This window comes from Dermatophagoides pteronyssinus, unplaced genomic scaffold (assembly GCF_027571235.1).
Source record: "Dermatophagoides pteronyssinus isolate colony J.1.1.1.1 unplaced genomic scaffold, Derpt_VIB-CSIC_2022.12 sq0012, whole genome shotgun sequence".
NCBI lineage: Eukaryota > Metazoa > Arthropoda > Arachnida > Sarcoptiformes > Pyroglyphidae > Dermatophagoides > Dermatophagoides pteronyssinus.
In genome coordinates, this window is record NW_027461536.1 from 125,789 (window position 1) to 144,285 (window position 18,497).

General features: G+C 28.5%; 8 protein-coding genes across 8 annotated transcripts; 6 read left to right on the top strand and 2 right to left on the bottom strand.

Moving 5' to 3' along the window:
• The first annotated feature begins 686 nt into the window (after positions 1-686).
• LOC113789453 (uncharacterized) lies at positions 687-1,826 on the top strand. Its single transcript, XM_075821738.1, has 2 exons — positions 687-763; positions 995-1,826. The coding sequence occupies exon 2, from the start codon at positions 1,080-1,082 to the stop codon at positions 1,731-1,733; it is 654 nt and encodes a 217-aa protein (XP_075677853.1). The 5' UTR covers positions 687-763; positions 995-1,079; the 3' UTR covers positions 1,734-1,826.
• Positions 1,827-1,927: 101 nt separating this feature from the next.
• LOC113789394 (uncharacterized) lies at positions 1,928-3,296 on the top strand. Its single transcript, XM_027338923.2, has 2 exons — positions 1,928-2,050; positions 2,117-3,296. The coding sequence occupies exon 2, from the start codon at positions 2,162-2,164 to the stop codon at positions 3,158-3,160; it is 999 nt and encodes a 332-aa protein (XP_027194724.1). The 5' UTR covers positions 1,928-2,050; positions 2,117-2,161; the 3' UTR covers positions 3,161-3,296.
• A 51-nt stretch (positions 3,297-3,347) lies between these two features.
• LOC142645475 (uncharacterized) lies at positions 3,348-4,359 on the top strand. Its single transcript, XM_075821739.1, has 2 exons — positions 3,348-3,594; positions 3,669-4,359. The coding sequence occupies exon 2, from the start codon at positions 3,709-3,711 to the stop codon at positions 4,312-4,314; it is 606 nt and encodes a 201-aa protein (XP_075677854.1). The 5' UTR covers positions 3,348-3,594; positions 3,669-3,708; the 3' UTR covers positions 4,315-4,359.
• Positions 4,360-4,576: 217 nt separating this feature from the next.
• LOC113789391 (uncharacterized) lies at positions 4,577-6,198 on the top strand. Its single transcript, XM_027338920.2, has 2 exons — positions 4,577-5,055; positions 5,133-6,198. The coding sequence occupies exons 1-2, from the start codon at positions 4,662-4,664 to the stop codon at positions 5,987-5,989; spliced, it is 1,251 nt and encodes a 416-aa protein (XP_027194721.2). The 5' UTR covers positions 4,577-4,661; the 3' UTR covers positions 5,990-6,198.
• A 409-nt stretch (positions 6,199-6,607) lies between these two features.
• On the top strand, positions 6,608-11,337 carry LOC113789431 (uncharacterized). The gene is given in 4 exon segments (XM_027338964.2): positions 6,608-7,992; positions 8,047-9,135; positions 9,138-10,061; positions 10,119-11,337. Coding segments are annotated over 4 exon segments (3,978 nt in total). The 5' UTR covers positions 6,608-6,659; the 3' UTR covers positions 10,751-11,337.
• LOC113789752 (lysozyme RrrD-like) lies at positions 10,847-11,662 on the bottom strand. The gene is made up of 2 exons (XM_027339329.2): positions 11,410-11,662; positions 10,847-11,334 (listed from the first exon to the last, which is right to left on the bottom strand). The coding sequence occupies exons 1-2, from the start codon at positions 11,581-11,583 to the stop codon at positions 10,963-10,965; spliced, it is 546 nt and encodes a 181-aa protein (XP_027195130.2). The 5' UTR covers positions 11,584-11,662; the 3' UTR covers positions 10,847-10,962.
• A 95-nt stretch (positions 11,663-11,757) lies between these two features.
• LOC113789750 (galectin-8-like) lies at positions 11,758-13,538 on the bottom strand. The gene is made up of 3 exons (XM_027339328.2): positions 13,155-13,538; positions 12,747-13,075; positions 11,758-12,683 (listed from the first exon to the last, which is right to left on the bottom strand). Exons 1-3 carry the CDS (start codon positions 13,310-13,312, stop codon positions 12,040-12,042), a joined length of 1,131 nt encoding a protein of 376 aa, XP_027195129.2. The 5' UTR covers positions 13,313-13,538; the 3' UTR covers positions 11,758-12,039.
• Positions 13,539-14,374: 836 nt separating this feature from the next.
• On the top strand, positions 14,375-16,546 carry LOC113789749 (uncharacterized). The gene is made up of 2 exons (XM_075821736.1): positions 14,375-14,729; positions 14,798-16,546. The coding sequence occupies exon 2, from the start codon at positions 15,431-15,433 to the stop codon at positions 16,433-16,435; it is 1,005 nt and encodes a 334-aa protein (XP_075677851.1). The 5' UTR covers positions 14,375-14,729; positions 14,798-15,430; the 3' UTR covers positions 16,436-16,546.
• Positions 16,547-18,497: the final 1,951 nt, after the last annotated feature.

Consider the following 18,497-nt stretch of genomic DNA (forward strand, 5'->3'; position numbering starts at 1 on the left):
ACATTAACAGTGTTATTAAAACTTTTGTTAATTTATCAAATCTCATTTTTTTATTGCAATGTGAAAAATACTCAGAAAATTTTTAATAGACGTTTTTTTTTAAGTATGCTAATTTAAAAAATTATAAAAAAATCGTTTTTTTTACAAAAACTTTTAATTAGGAAAGGATAGTATCATAATGTTTTTCTCTTTTTTCTCTATCTGAATCCAATATTTTAGCAAAATAATTGAAAAAATGATTTAAAAAAAAATTCATATCACTATCGTTACATGTCATCATGTATTTTGATTATTGTTTTTTTTCTCAAACTTACTGCACAATCCAAAGAATTAATAAATTAATCTTAATTTTTTTTTTTGTGACTTTATTACGTTCAATTGGACCCATTTTTTTCTCCAAATGTTTTCGTTGCTATTCAATTTCCATGGTCAAAGATTATCTACAAAATTTGGTTCAATATCAAGTGGATCCAAATTCAAAACTTAAAATCAATATAACATTTATATATGTTTTAATCATATGACTTAGGTTTGTAGTTTTACATTGTAGTTTTTTTTCATCAATTTTTTCCAACCATCTACCATAATTGATAATTGTCATGGATAAAAAAAATTATCTTTTCACTAAGCAAAACAAAAAAAAATATATTTTAGCAATATTGCTAGATGCAAGATTCCTTTTTTTCCATTTTTTTGCGATGCCTTCATGGATTGACAGACCGACAGACAGACAAGAAACTTATAAGACTTAATTAGATCGGTGGTAATACTACAATCGACACATATATAAGCAAAATATTTCTTCCATTCCTGTTAACATATCCATTTTGATCAGATTTGAAATTTTTTTAAATTGTGATCTATTTAGTTAATCTTGTTCATTGATAAAACATTATTATCAAAGTCATAGTTGATAAACTATGTATATAAACATATAAGCTATAAATCAATTAAGTTTATAATCATAAAAAACTAAAATTTTGGTTTTTGTTAGCAATTTTAGATTTGGTCGTAACATATCGACAAGGGATAAACGATCTTTGAATGAAAATCAGCAATCATCGGAAGAATTATCATCAATGGATATAATTAAAAAATATCTTATAAATCGTTCAGATGCTGAAATTCAATATTGTCGAAGTGTTTTACGAATTAATGAAGAATTTCGTAAAGATTTGTCGAATATCAGAAGCACTGATAACGACAGCAGCAACAACAGCAACAATATGAATTCGGATAAGAATCGAATGGTCAATTCGAAAAATCTATTCTCTTCATCATCAATATCGAAACCGATTGATAACGATTCAGTAAGGAATAAGGATCAGCAGCAGCAACAGCAACAACAGCAGCAACAATCGAAAAATTCCAAACAAAGACCAACAACTACCGGCAACAATTCAAATGATTATTTAAAACGAAAATCCGACCACATTGATATTGATGCTAATAAATCAAAGAAATCAAATAATTTAGTTAATTCCGATGATTCTGATGATGTTGATGAGGGAAATTTTGATTTATTAGATGGAAAATCAACGTATTTGAATGGTGTTTTTATTTGTACGTTTAAAGGATGTACATATAAATCAAATAATGTTAAATATCTGCGGATACATCAAAAATCACATAATTCTCATACAAAAATATATCCATGTCCAAAATGCTCGGCTGTTTTTCTTAGCGAACCTGGTCTACATGGTCATGCTTTTCGTAATCATTTATCATCTTGAGATTGAAAAAAAAAATTCTATGAATAAAATTTTCATTATCAAATAAAATATATTTATTAAATTGTGTTTGTAATTAAAATTTTTCCAATTGAATATGATTTTTGTGATTTATGATTTTCTAGAAGATTTGTATCAGATATTCTAACAGATAAAAATATAATTGTCGATCGATAATTGTCATGGATAGCATCCGTATGCATACACACACATGCAAAAGTACGCATTATAATTTTGATGAAGTGGATTTTATTTCTGTATTTTGAGCGGCATTATACGTGGCAGTTTAAATTTTTTTTTATTGATTAATTTCAAAATAGGTAAGAGAGTTATAACTGTGTAATATTCATTGATGTTTTAATTTTGTTTTTTTTTCTTTTAAATAGATCTTGTTTAACATTCCAAAAGCAAATTAGATAATCGAATTGAAAATGGAAAATCAAATTAATAATCAAAATGTTAATGAAAATCCGAAACTAATTGATTTATTAATCAATCATACTGAACATCGTTGTCAAAATGGGGAGAAATTGTTGAAAAAACTTCGTAATATTCAAAAAGAATGTCATAAAATTCAATCGAAATCGAATCAAACAAAACTTACAACAACAATAACAACAAATATTGAACAGGATTCAAATTCAATCAAAAATATTCAATCATATTCTGATCATCATCAACAACAAACAAATCAATCCATGCCGTCATCATCTATATCGGGTATTCAATTATCACAAAATAATCAAACAATAACCACCAAGATCAATCATACAAACGATAGTTTCAAACGAAAATCTAATCATAATGAAATTGAAACTGCTAATAAATTGAGGAAACAAATTTCCAATTCCGAATCAATCGATCAGAATTATCGAACAGCCACCATCCAACGATCCGTTCAACAAATGATTTTATTTAAAGGTGTAGATAAATCTATATCATCTGATAAATTACCTGAAATTATATCAAAATCGAATCGGCAAATAAACGATTACCTTTGTTCAATGAATCAGATTCCTTCTGAAGCCATACAAATTAGATTCTGGAGAAAAAATCAAAAATCATCAGATTTAATTGATTATGTTGTACAAGTTGATTGCCCCATACGTACAATTATCATGCGAAATCTGGAACGTAAAATAATCATCAACAATGAAAATGTTCAAACAGTAGATTTTCCTATCCGATGTTATAACTGTATTGGTTTCAATCATATGTCTTTTGACTGTCAAACTGAACAAATTTGTTATCATTGTTCTGGCTATCACAGACATCAAGATTGTTCTAAAAAGAAAGAACCTCCAATTTGCTGCAACTGTAAAGCCGAGCAAATCAGAAATCAAAAGCCACATAATCCTTATGATTTAACATGTCCCATATTTCAACGTATGTTAGATCAAGCTATTTCTCAATTTAAAAATCGATACTAACAAAAATTAACATTCAAATTAAATTAAAACAAAATCAGAAATTAATCTGTAATTTTTTAATGAATAATAATTATACTTCAAATATTTTTTTTTGTCCAAATATTTAATTCAATCAATAAAAAATTTGATAAAATGATGGTCAATTTTATTATTGTTTATTATTGGAATTCATTGTATATAAGTTAACAATACAATTGCATTGGATGTGATAAAGAAAAAGAGGGAAAGAAGGAGTGAGGGAGAGAGAGAGAATGGGTGAAGCTGTTTCTAAATTAAAAGTTATTTTCATTTTCAATCGATTGATAATTGTTACGAGTAACATCGATCTACACTCACGCACATATACAATGGCAAATAATTTGGGAAAGTTAATTTAAAAATGTGATTTCATTACGCCAGTAGACGTGTCAATAAAGATTTTTTTTCAAAAACAGGTAAAATTTTCTAAATAAAAAAATTTTTATTTTCATATTAACTGTTTAATTAAATGTTTTTTTTTCAAATGTAGGTGATTAATTCATAATCCTTACCATATTATTTGGAAAAAAATGGCAAATCAAAATATTAATGACCAAAATGATAATGAAAATTATCTAGACAAAACAATAAATACATTGATCAATTTTTTTGAAGATAGTTTACAATCGGATAAAGAATTTTTAGATATACTTCAAAAATTACAAACCGAAAATTTAAACAATAATCAACAAACGATCAACAATAATATTGATTCGAATAAAATTCAACAAACGATTGATTTTTTGCAAAATTTAATGAATAATAATAATACAACTGATCAATCGAAACTATCATCATCACCATCATCATCATCATCATCAACAGCAACAACAACAACAATAACGGAAATTGAACCAAAATTGGAACAAAAATTATTCAAAAATCAATTACATCCAAATGTTAAATCAGAAAAATTATCATCAATCAATTACAATAATGTTAAAAATTATAAATATCGTTGTGATTATAATGGATGTTCATATGCAACCAATAATGCCACAAATCTGAAAACACATCAACTTATTCATAATCCTAAAATAGAAACATATCCATGTCCGAAATGTTCGGCCATTTTTATTACCGAAAAAGGCTTTGAAAATCATTATTCTCATAAACATAATCAATCTCGAGAATGAAAAAACAAATTTCCATGAATAAAACTTTCATTTCAAATGATTTAAATCAAATATTTCAAATGCGAATATTTCATCATTCAATCTAATGGACTGAAAGTTTATTTTTGAAAAAATCTCATTTTACAAAAAGTAAAACATTCGAAATTTTAATAAAATTAAAATTTTCAATTTAAAATTAAAATTAAAATTTTTTTTACAACATTATTCAAATAGCAAACAAAACGAAACGTTTTTTTTCTACCCGAAACAGATATTTTTAAACGTTTTGTTTTGTTTTTGTTTCGGTAATTGATCATTGATCGGTGTTGTACAAAAAAGAAATATTATCGATAAAAATAATAATAATTATGAAACGATATAGAAAATTTTTATTGCTAATAATGATAACAATGATGATGATTTGTTCATTGGTTTTTTCATTCAAATTATCACCTCATAGCTTATCATCTCATGAAAACAAAAGACGCGATTTACACAGTGAAGTAAATATACAATATGAAGATGATAATGGAATGCCGGATAATTATTTTCCTCCCAGAAGGATAGTAACAAGAAGAACAACAAGAAGATCAGCCAAAGAAGTAGAAGAACCAATAACAAGAAAATATTATTCAACAACAGCAAAAGTTAAGAGAACAGTAAAATCAAATAAAACTAATGATGAAGATGTTAAGGAAAAACCACAAACAATAGATTATCATTTTAGTGAAAAGGATTTAAAAATTCAAGAATCAATATTATGTAAGTTATAAAAGTTAATTTGTTATTTTTTTTTAAATTTTAGAATGAAAATTAATTAATTTTTTTTTACAAATTAGCAAAAGTATGGATGCAAATCATAATAACATCAACATCATTATTATTTTTTGTAATGTTTATGATGGGTGTTGCTGTTTTATGTCAGAAATATTTTCAAAATGAACAGGAAAAAACACTGAATCAAATGCCGAATTCCGAAACAGAAGAAAATAGTGTTGATAATAATGATATGAAAAAGAAGAAAAAAAAATCAAAACCAAAATCAACATCATCAACTTCGTCATCGCCATGGTCATCATCGCGACCAAAAAAAAATCGTAAAAAACGATCATCAAAAAAATCATCCAAAACTGGAGAAAATTCATCCGAAAATCAACAAAAAACATCAATAGGTGGTTATCCACAACATGATGGTCAAAATCTTACATTATCATTGAAATCTAAATCAAAATCAAAATCGAAATCTAAGTCGAAATCGAAATCGAAATCGAAATCGAAATCGAAATCGAAATCGAAATCGAAATCGAAATCGAAATCGAAATCGAAATCGAAATCGAAATCTAAATCCAAATCCACATTCAATAAATTCAAATCAAATGATCTATTGCAGGTGAAATCAGATTCATCACCATCATCACCATCAACAAATATGATTTGTTTACCGATAATGATACCACCGAATTCGGCAAATGCACCACGTATATTGACTACATCATCATCATCATTATCTTTATTACAATCAAAAGAAAATATTGATGAAAAAGTAATAAAAGATCTGGTTCTACGACGAAAACATGATGATAGTCTTTCAGAAAGCAGTTTTATTCTGGATAATCATAGACAAAATGATGCAAAAACATTATCATCATCACGTTCTTCAAGCATTGGACCACGTACACCGCAAAACAGTTCATGAATACATGCATTTTAGATGCGCAAAAAAAAAGATGATGGATAAAAGTTTGATATCATTTCATAAATTCAATGGAATAGAATTTTGTGTGATTTTACAAAACAAACATCTGACCATAAAATATAAATAAAACAAGTAAAAATTCATTAAGAATTTATTAGAAATGTAAAAATTATTTTGAATAAAAACCAACAATGTTAATTAACGTATAATATTTGGAAGTTAGTTGAATCGAAAATTAATTTTAAAAAAATTTGAATTTAATTCATTTGGACAATCATGTGAGCGGCTGAATATCTTAAAAATTTTATAAATATTAATTCTAATCAGCACCTAAACAATCCATCGATCGAATACTTACTTATCGATAAAAAATCTAATTCAATCAAATTCAGTGCGTTTTGTTTGCGTTTGATTTAAATCTATGATAATATTATGAATAAATGAGAAAGAGACATGGAAAGATTGAAATTTATAAACGTAATTAAAAAAAAACTTTAAATCATGTTTAATATTCATTAACATATACAAATGAAGGTCATATTATTTTTTTCGTCTGTTCAATGATGATATGAGCCATTTTTAAAAATATTCCAGTTCGAAACAATTCAACGTCATTTGTTATAAATTGTGAATGAATTAATCTTAATTCAATAAAATTCAATAGTTAACAATGTCCTCCACTGATGATGCACGTTGCAATCCACAAATTTCATTGTGTTGGAAAAATTTACGCTATGTAATCGATGAATGGTGTTTGGTGAATGGTTGGAAACCACAACGTCAAAGGAAAATAATTCTGAATCGTCTAAATGGATCCATACGGATGAACAGTTTGAATGCATTGCTCGGTCCATCCGGTGCCGGTAAAACTTCGTTGATCAATTGTCTCACCTGCAATGTTCCAGCCAAAAATCTTTCATCAGACACCGAGATTTATATCAACAAGGAAATATTGACCAATTCGTCAAAGTCATTAGTCAGTTTTGTGCCACAATTCGTTCATGAAATAATTTTGGGGCAATTCACAGTTCTCGAGACTTTATATTATGCATTCTGCTTCAAAAACGTGGCTAGTAAACATGATCAAGCATATCAACACATCCAATCAACGATAGAAGAATTAATGTTGAATCCAAAAGTGTTGAATACCCGCTTTGAAAATTGTTCCGGTGGGGAACAACGTCGTGTAGCGATTGCTCAAGAACTGATGTCGATCGAATCAAAACCACCGTTTTTGTTTGTGGATGAACCGACAACCGGTCTGGACAGTGAATCAGCCTTGGTGGTCATGAAATGCTTGCGACGATTATCCATGCAAAATAACATTACAGTTATGGTGTCGATTCATGCTCCAAGTTCGGACATTTTGAATTTGTTCGATCAATTGTACATCATAGCCAAGGGAGGTGTTTGCATTTATTCTGACCCACCACATCTCTTGAGACCACATCTGAATCAAATCACAGGAATCACATTGAAAGAAGATGATTCACCAATTCAAGAATATCTTCGCATAGCTAGTAATGGAACCAGTGATAAACAAGTCAGAAAATTAACTCAAGCAAGTGTTGAACGTGACCATCAACGAATGACATATCTTATCGATGAAAAATATCCATTCAAATCTATTCCAAAAGGTATTCCTCATCATTTACGAAAATTTTGTTTTTGTGATCTATGGACACAGATTAAACGGCTATTTTATTTTACATTCATTGCTGATGTTCGGAACCTGTATGCAGTTATTATAGTAAGCATAATTGCATGTTTGTTGCAAATATCAATCACAAATATGGATGCCATGATACCTAGTGGATGTCGACCAATCAATATTGAGCATTTCAATCAGACATGTTCCGATAAATTGAAAGAAGATCGATTAATTGGAACATTCGTAATTTTAATGTTGTTGTATGTGTTTCTTATGCTATCACTTGGTATTGGAATGAATTCCGTGATGAAAATTAATTTTATGAAAGTTCTTCGTAATGAATATCGTAATGGTAAGCATCATTGAATCGAAAATATCTTTTACTAATTTAACTGTTTATTCAAAGGTTGGTATAGTTATGCATCCTTGATTCATTCTTCCTATATACATGAACTGCTCACATCATTAATCGTTATGGTAATATGTGTCTTTATCTTTTATATGATTTGCGGTTTTGTTTACATTGATAATTATCATTTGAATTGGTATCGATTTGTTAACGCATCTCTTTTCTGCTTTTTAACACTTTCATACGGCCAATCATTTGGATATCTGCTATTGTCAATATGTATTGATAATTTTGAGATTCTTTTACTTCTATGTCAAGTGACGATTGTCTCACTAAGTATTTCGAATAGTTTCATGATTGCAATCGATGTTATGAACAAGCCGGTTTACCTGACCATGTCAAAAATAATCAGTTCCCGCTATTTACTGGAGGGATTATTTTATTCATATTATGAAATTGATCGTTGTGATTCGCAAACAGAATATTCACAAATAGCGAAACAATTATTTATTGATTCCGACAACATATATTCAAATATCAAATATTCTATTCTAGTTATGATTGTTATCCGAATTATTTCTTTCATTGTGATGCGTTGGACATTCACTAATGTAAACATTGGTACAGTTTCATCAGAAAAGAAAGAAGTAATAATGACCAGGATTCTTGCCACACCCATCGAGATCATTTTCCCTCAAAAATCTATGAATGTCTCGATGATCGACTATAATAACAACGTTAAATCGGAATTAAATGAATTTCAACAATTTTGTAAAGGCCGTTACATAATTGGATGGCGTCAATTGACATTGTTCTCCACCGAAACAATCTATGAAGTTCGTCCAACTCCTGAATCATTGGAAAAATTCCAAGACACATTGATACTGCGAAATCTCAGTGGACAATTTCAATTTGGAACATTGAATGCTATAATGGGCAGTTCAGGTTCTGGCAAAACATCACTTTTATTGAAAGTTTTTAATGGGAAAATGAAAACCAAATTGACAGGCTCGACAGAATTTTATCTCAGTCGATTCACACCGATTCGGACTTGCTACATCAGACAAGAAGTTTCCAATCATCTGATACCCGGACTAACAAGCAGACAAAGTTTGGTCTATGCTTCCAAATTGAAGAATTGTCATGAAAACAATCGATCAATCATGACCAGATAGCAACCAATTTACTCGATGAATTGGACATTGCCAACACAGCCAACACTATGGTACAAAACTGTTCAGGCGGTGAAAGGAAACGCTTGGCTTTGGCCTTGGAATTGACCTCAGTTAGAATGCCCAATTTGATCTGTATTGACGAACCGGTCAGTGGATTAGATTCTAATTCGGCACATTTGGTTCTTCTGTGTCTTCAACGATATATCGCTCGTCATCCAGATGTAACTATGGTGGTAAGCATTCATCAGCCAAGTACAGAGCAGTTGGGCATGTTTGACCTATGCTACGTGCTTGCATTCGATGGACTTGGCATCTATTCAGGGCCTCCAGCCCGAATCAAAAGTTTTTTAAATGAAGCATCTTCCATAGATGATGACAAACGATACCCGATCGAAACTCTGATTCGATATTCATGCACTGGACATTCAAATCCAATCGTCCAACAATTAGCTGAAGAAACCGACCATGAAGTCGCTAAGATCACACAGTTGCTATTGCAAGATACTGTGCACATAAAAAATGGCTTACCATTTCCACGTATGAGATTTTCAATCCGATTCGTAGCTGTTCTTTTGCAACGTTTCATCCATTCCTCAATCAGGTACCAGTGGCCATTATATTTTGGTCATACAATCATGTGTATCTTTAGTGGTGTTGCACTCAGAAGCTTTTTTGATGAGGAAATTGCCCAAATTGATGGCTGCCTATCGATGGAAGAAGATTTCTTGAGTATTTGTTCCAATATCACCGATCAAAAATGGATAGAAGATGTACGTCTTGCCAATAATGTGAATTATATCTTCTTCTCGTGTTTCGCATGTATTTTCATGATGAATGCTCAAGTGATCAACACGTTTTCCTCAAATTTTAAATTTTTCACAGCCCAACAGCAAAATGGTTTGTATTTTTATTAGATTTGCAAATTAACCCTTAATTACTTTAAATTATTGTAAGGTTGGTACACTTGTGGCGCTTATTATCTCGCCAAATTAATATTCGATGTGATGACAATTCTTCCTATGGCCGTAATCTTTGTTTATGTAACTGATATCTATTCATCTGTATCTCCAAACAATTATTTTGTTTGGCAAGTTTTCAATTTATTCATAGCATCATTGAGTTTTCTGGCCTTAAATAATCTGAGCGTAATGTTTCTTCATAAATCAATTATCGCTTTATTCATAATAATTGGGTTGATGCTTTGCATTGGCATCTTATTATCAAATATATACAATGTTATTGAAGAAATGAATTTCATCGTACGTTTCATATCAAATATTTCAATATTTCGTTACCAATTCCCGGCAACGTTATGGTTAATTTATGGTGGTGAACGATGTCGACCGTATGAAATACAATCCCTGTTGTATATGTTAAACGTTCCAACCAATGTTGAAAACTTTTACGAATGTATATTCAAACTGATTGCATTAGCTATATTCTATCATACCATTGCAGTATTGGTATTTATCATCAAATTCAATCCATTGATCGATCGACATAAAAGAGCCGAACGTATCCAACATTATTGTGATGAACGTTTGCTTAAATCGAATAAACCCTTCATGAATAAATCGTTTGATTAATCATCGATAATTGTATCAATTCAATCGGTTCGACTTGTTAATTGTTTAAAATAAAAAAAAATTCTTTTTTCTTTCAATAAATTAAGTTTCTTCTGCTTTTTCTGAAAAAAACCCCATAATATTTTTATTTATTTTACTTCAAAATTAGTTTTTATTTTTGGAAAAAAAATGTTTTCTTCCAAATAAATCCAATTCATCAATTGGAAAATAATTTAACATCCACCAGATTTACAGAATAATTTACGTTCAGCTGCACGACGTCTTACTAAACCTTGTACAACTTTACCACCGGCATGACACCATTTTGGAAATTCATTTGCAGCTGCATGATAATTATGTGCACGTGCATATTTAGCTAATGAAGATTGTTCCAATGAACCACAACCAAGATTATATGCAAATGAAACTAATGCTGCAAATTTATCTGCATCCATTTTCGGTACAATACGTTCGACACAGGTTTCAAATCTGGTTAAATCTTGTCGTAATAATTTTTCACCTTGTGCAACAGTCAATGGTGGATGAATATTATTACAACTTGATGCCGGTATACATGCATGTCCATAGCCGATTGTTTTGACACCCTTTTTCAAAAAAAAATCATGTGATTATTAATTAGAATAAAACGAAATTTCTTTTTTGGCTTAAATTAAACATACAACCACATCATAATAAAAATTTGGACGCCATCCTTCAAAACTTTTAATAAGATTTAAACCTTCTGAATTGATTTGTCTGGTGGCTGCATTGACCGAATGATTTTCATTAATGATCAACAACAATAATAATAATGACGAGCAAATACAGATGAACAATTTATTGTTTGAAAACATTGTTGTTGTTGTTTTTTTTTCAAATAAAATTTTCAATAATAAACAAGAATTAATAGAAGAAATGATTTATAAATTTATTTTTTATTTTTCCAAGCAATCACATTCTTTTTATATAGTGGATGATATTATTTGCATTGATTAATTGTACAAAATCAGCAACGGTATTTCAAGATGTAAATATTTTCAAGTGTTTTTATTATTATTTACTTTAATAATGTTGCTTAGCAATTTATTAGTAGTACTTCAATCTCAAGTGGATACATTTTAGATAGAAAAACAGATTAATTAATTATTTTTTTCATTATTAATTGAAGGTAATCAAACGAAAAAAAAAATTTGATTAATTAATTTAAAATTTTCAATTGAATCGATAACGTATTGAATCCAATCGTACACTGCCATTAATTTCAATTGAATCGATAACGTATTGAATCCAATCGTACACTGCCATTAATTTCAATTGAATCGATAACGTATTGAATCCAATCGTACACTGCCATTAATTTCAATTGTATCGATTGTTTTCGGATCATGACGATGTTTATATTGACAACATAATTGTCCATTAATTGAAATCGATACAGATTCATTTTGATTTTGGATAAATACTTCAAACATTGATCCAATTGTTAATGGAAATGTTCCTTCCAAACAGGTTTCTTCTTGGCCCCAAACACCATTGATCAATGAATTACGTACAATTTTTGATTGATCCACACGTATACTAATATGGATTGGTATGTTTTGTTTTTTAGCATCACGATCACCATTAGTATTTGCTAAATTGATAACAAAATATTTATTGAATGGATCTAATATCATTCCATTGATAATGATGTCGCAAGGTTTTCCAAAATTTATATTATGTTCAAAATATGGTATCGAAGGTGAATGAACAATTTTAGTGTTTTCATTCTTATCCGATACATCCCGATTTTCTCGGGCAACATTATCATCAACAACAGTAGACGGTTGAATTGTAACAGCAGATGGATCTTGAATAATTGATGGTAATGGTGAAGATTGTTCCTGATCGATTCCTGGTTCACGAAATTCAATCAATTCGACTGATAGATTAGGACCTTCAATATGTATTCGACCTATATGAATGAATGGATTTAGTTAATTTTTTTCAATATTTTTGTTTGAAAATGAAAACTTACCAATATCACCGATTGAAAATCGATGTTGAAATTGATAATGTGGTCGTTCACCACCATCAACATAGATACGAAATCGTTCTTCTTCGGTCAATATCATCAAACAAAATGGTTGTTCCGGTTGAAATGGAAACACTGTACTTCGTTCATCTTGATCCCATTTACCTTCATGAAATGAATTCATCACTACATAACTAGATCCATCTTTTCCTTCACCAAAACGTGCATTAAAATGAAGAGCAACAATTCGTTCAGCCGGATCATAAAGACTTTTTTTACCATCTTCACTACGACAATGTTGACAATTACTTGCATAAAGATCTATACGAAATCTAGATAATTATTTGAAAAGAATTGCAAAATGAATGAAACACAAAACAAAAAAATCAAACAAAAAATTCAACTACAAACCTTCCTTGATTATTCGGACAAGATGCATACAAAATGATCAATGATCCTGGTCGTAAATTTCCACCCGGTACTGGACAACAAACCGGTAATATTGGTTCGGTTACATCCGATACTAATCGTGTACGATCAATTATTTCGACTAATGATAAATTATCCATTGATTAATTAATAAATGAATAAATGAATATCCAATGTTACCCGACAGCAACTAAATTAATCTGTCATTCAAATTCTTATTTTCTTCTTTCGACTAATTGTAAAAAATATTCTTCATTTATGTTTTCAATGCCAAATTATTACTATCATATTTGTTGCCAAGTTTAATGTAAATAATTGTCGCATTGCCACATGATAGGCACACACCCTTATTGCATTTTTATTCGATGTAGAGAATAATAATAACCGCTTGTATGTGATAATTTTAGAAAATTCATTATCTTTGGCTGACGATGTAAAAGAATTAAAATTTTTTTTAAAACAAAAAATTATCACTACTAGATGGTGCCATGTTGTCCAGAAAATAATCACATCTTATCATTGTATTTTTTTTCTTAGGAAAAAAATTTATAATTATTTTAATCGAATCAATTTCGAAATTTACGAAAATTTAATTTAAAAAAATCATTTTTTACAAAAATTCTGAAAGAAAAATGAATAAAAATAAAAAATTAATTTACCATATTTGCCGTGACCCGGATTCGAGCCGGGGTTTTTGCGGTATTGTTACAATTCCAGCATATGATTTGATAACAAGCAGCTACCAACATATACATTCGAAAAGAACCACAACGCAAAGTACTAACCACTATACTATCACGGCTATTCATATGGCCAAGAATGTAAAATTTTTGATTTTAGTCGAGAAATTTCTGATCCCCGAGAAAAAAAAACTATCGATATAAATAGATATATCATTGAGAAAAAAAAATGAATGAATGTAATCGATTATAACAGAATCAAAATTTCCGAAAGTAATGAAAACAAAACAAAACAAAACAAAAACATTCATTCATTAACATTTCTCAAATTTCATTTCATTTTCAAATTTTCTGCAATCAACAAAATTCATCAAACAATCATGTTTGAAAAAATTCAAATTCAATTTCTATTTAAAATTCTAACCAATAGATGATGCTTACATCAAATGTTCAACACGTAATTTTGAGTTGTTGTTTGTTTATGTTTTTGTTTATGATGATGATGTTATTATTGATCAATTATCATTTGAAAATATAGATGATCTTTTTTGTTTTCTTCAATTTCATCGATTTTACATAATAATAATAATGATAATGATGATGTTGTTTTTTCTTCAAAAACAATCATTATATTTATTATTATTCATCATTATTCATTGGATATTATCCATTTGGATGATTTTCATTTCAAGACCATCCGAATCATTATTATGGCAAAAATTTTCAATAAAAAATATTGATAAATATTTTCAATATGAAGAGCTTATTCACGATACCTCATCATCAATAATCATCGATAATAATAACATTGATGATGATGTTGATAATTATAGACGAAAAAAATTCTGTGATAAAAATAATAATAATCCAACATTCGGTAATTGAATTTCGATAATATTTTGTGATAAAAATTTAATTTTCTTTTGTTTTTTTTTCTTTCCAAAGAACAATTTATTAATGAAAATGAATCGGAAAAAAATCTAGTCATCGAAATGGATGAAAAATCATCAACATTCGAATGTTTAATATCCGGTTTTATTCTATTGAATTTAAGCATTATTCTTGATATATTTTCGTTTCGAATTACACAGCGAATAATTCTCTGGCAATCATTTTATAATCATTTTAAAATATTATTTATAACAGCTATCGATTTAAATCTTATTTATGGTTCATTATTAATGATTATATTTTATCTAATGCCAATCACCATTAACGAACAATATTCATTCGAAGATGATAATGATGATGAAGATAGTATTCTTATTCAAACGAATCAATTTCTAATCAATTTAACTCGTTTTGATACAAATTTTTTAATCAATTTTTTTAACAACCGGTTTAATAATAACATTTATTCGATGGAAAATTCTAACCAATGATGCTGATAATATTAATAATAATAATGATAATGAAAATTCTGATCAATTATTCAATGTTTATCATGATCATGTTTCATTATTTTTCAATTATTTTCAAAAATTATTTCATTATATTAATGTATTTTTATTTCGTAAAAGCCAAAATACACATCGAAATCGTTATGATCGAACACAATATTCATCAATTTCAAATCGAATGTCATTATCATCATCATCATCATCATTAACATCGATGATTTATAATGATGATCAATATGTTTCACAAGATGATGATGATGATGATGAAGAATTTCTTTCCGAAACCGATGATATCGATACAATCGATATGGATATGGAATTTGATATGGATATGGATCGTATATTACTTGAACGTTTATTTGCCGGTTCACCTAATCTATGGCTACAAACCGAATTAATATCAAATGATTATCTAAATAAATTACCTGTTTGGAATTATCAGGAACCAGATGATGATGATGAAGAAGAAGAATCATCATTATCATCAACAATGTTGATTGATTATAATCAAAATTTTATCGATAATCAATGTTGTACATCATCATCTTTATCATCATCATCTTCTTCTTCTTCGGAATCTTCAGATGATAATGATTATCTTGATTGTTTGAAACAAACTATTTTGAATTTATCCAAATCAAAACAATCAACGTCTTCATCATCATCGAATATTAATATAAAAAATAATGATAATTATCATGATGATAATGATGATATTATTGTACATGATATAATTCTATCGAAAACAAAAGATTTACGTAAAAAAGTTTTTAGAAAACGTCGTAGTAATGATGGAATTCGATCGAATCATAAATCAAAACAACAAGAGCAACAGCAGCAGCAACAACAACAACAACAACAACCTGTAAAAGAATCAAACAATTATTATTCAACATATCGCCCAGAATGGATGATTGATCAACGTGATTGTACAGTATGTTTAGAACCATATGAATCGGAACAGATTATAATGGGATTAGCTTGTGGACATAATTATCATCAACCATGTATTGCACAATGGCTTTGTCGTGGTAATCATCGTTGTCCAATATGTCGTTGGCCATCATATCGTTTACAACATCCACGTCAATATCAATATCAAAAAAATCAACAACAACAACAACAACAAATGTTATTTAAACATAATCAATATCGTACAACTTTGAATAATGATATAAGTTAATTTAAAATAAAAATTTCGGTCATTTTTTGTTTTTGTTTTCGATTCGGATTGATCCAGTATGAACCGATTTTTTTCCAATGGTTTTTAATAAAATAGACATTGAATTGATTCCATCATTTTTTTAAAAAGTCTTTTCCATTTGTTTTTTGTTTTTGTTTTACATTGTCACTGACAATGATATCAGCAAAATAAATGAATTTTTAAAAAAATTTTCTCCATTTTCAAACCATTTATTTTTTCATTTTTTTTCAAACTAAACAAGAAAAAATATTTAAAATTACCCGTTTTGTCCGAATGGAAACAAACCGAGAATTAATCGATCGAAGGATAGCAACTAATGTGGATTATTGGAATTATAACGGCCAAAAAAGAAAAAGAAAAAGAAATTTATCCAGTGCAATGGCCGATCGGTTGCAATTTTTTATTGTCCACAACCATTCTGATTGATTAGTCATGTTTTTTCTTTTTTAGTTTGCCATTATCAAAATACGTCCTATGGTGTTGTAATTGATTTCCGTTTTTTTTTATCGTTGTTGTTGTTTCTCCGGATTTTTAATCGATCAATTATTTCATTTGGAATAATGATTATTGGTTGATGAAAAAACCCTGTAAAATCTAAATTGATTGCACGATTGAATTCTTGTGTTGTCAATTTCGAGAAATTCTTGATGCGGGATATAATGTATCCAGTGGGGTTTTTTTCCTTTCTCTCATTCTCAATGAATGAAAAAAATCCCAATCACATTAGAAGTCGATAGAAACAAAACAAAACCAAAAAATTCCCCAGAATCAATGTACCCGGAAATTGACAGATTCAGATTTTCATTGATTGAATTACAACAACAACAACAACAAAAAATAAAATTATTAAAAATGAAATAAATTTTGTTAAGAAAAAACTAAACTGAATATCGAAAATAATTTCCAAAATCCGGAAACCCGGAAATCGACAGGTAAAGCTGATTTTATCCACCTTTAAAATTATTAATGTTTATTAATTGATCAAATTTGAAATGTTTTTTTTTGTTTTTGTTTTTTACAAATCTTAATTACCATTTTTATGTTTTTTTATCATCATCATCATCATTTATCAATCAAATCAATCAAAAATGAATTGAAAGAAAAAAATTCCTGAAAATTATTAATCGAATAGGGAAAAGTTTCTGGAACAACAACTACAACAACAAGTGCAAATGTGCTCACATTTTTGAAAAAAAAAATTTGTTTGTTTGAATTTCTTTCAGAAAAGAGACTTGTTTGAAGAAAAAAAAACGTTTGTATGGGAAAATACCTTTAATTTTTGTTGTTGTTTGTTGCTTGTTTACCATGAATAAAGAAAGAGGTAGGGATATAACAACAAGAAAATTGGAAAAGGATAAACAGGAAACATATATATACATATTAGTTGAAACTTGAATGTCCACTTTGTTTAATTCATTAAATATTTATTGAGAAAATAAAAAAACAACAACAACAACAAAAAAAAGAATAAATCATTCAATCAATTTGACCTTTTGAACATTTGATGAAGAATATGAGAAACAAAAATCAAATATAATCTCATCGAAAACAATCAATTTAATTCATCGAACATTAATTTCCCCGTTTTGTTTTCATTCATTCGCAATCGTTCAAAAAATGATTCATTCATAAATGAAATGATAATATTGAAAAAAAAATTTAAAATTCAAATGAGTTTTGTTGTTGTTGTTGTAATATCTTATGTCAAAATTTAAAAAAAAATTATTGATCAAAAATCTAATTACAAGATAATCATTTAATCACCAAAAAAAAAAACGAAATGGTTTGGTTTTGTTTTGCCCTTTTTTTCAATTTTGTCTTTAATTTTTTTTTCTTTTTCACACGATCCACATTATTATTATCCTTTTAGCATCATCCTTTCATTGATTGGAAAGTTTCCATATTTTTCCATATTTTCTTTGATTATTATTACATCGAACAAGAGAAAAAAACAATAATCTCTATTCCTAAATCAACCTCAATATTCAGTTACGAGAAAAAAAAGGATGATGATGATAATGGATGTTTTTTTTGAAAAAAA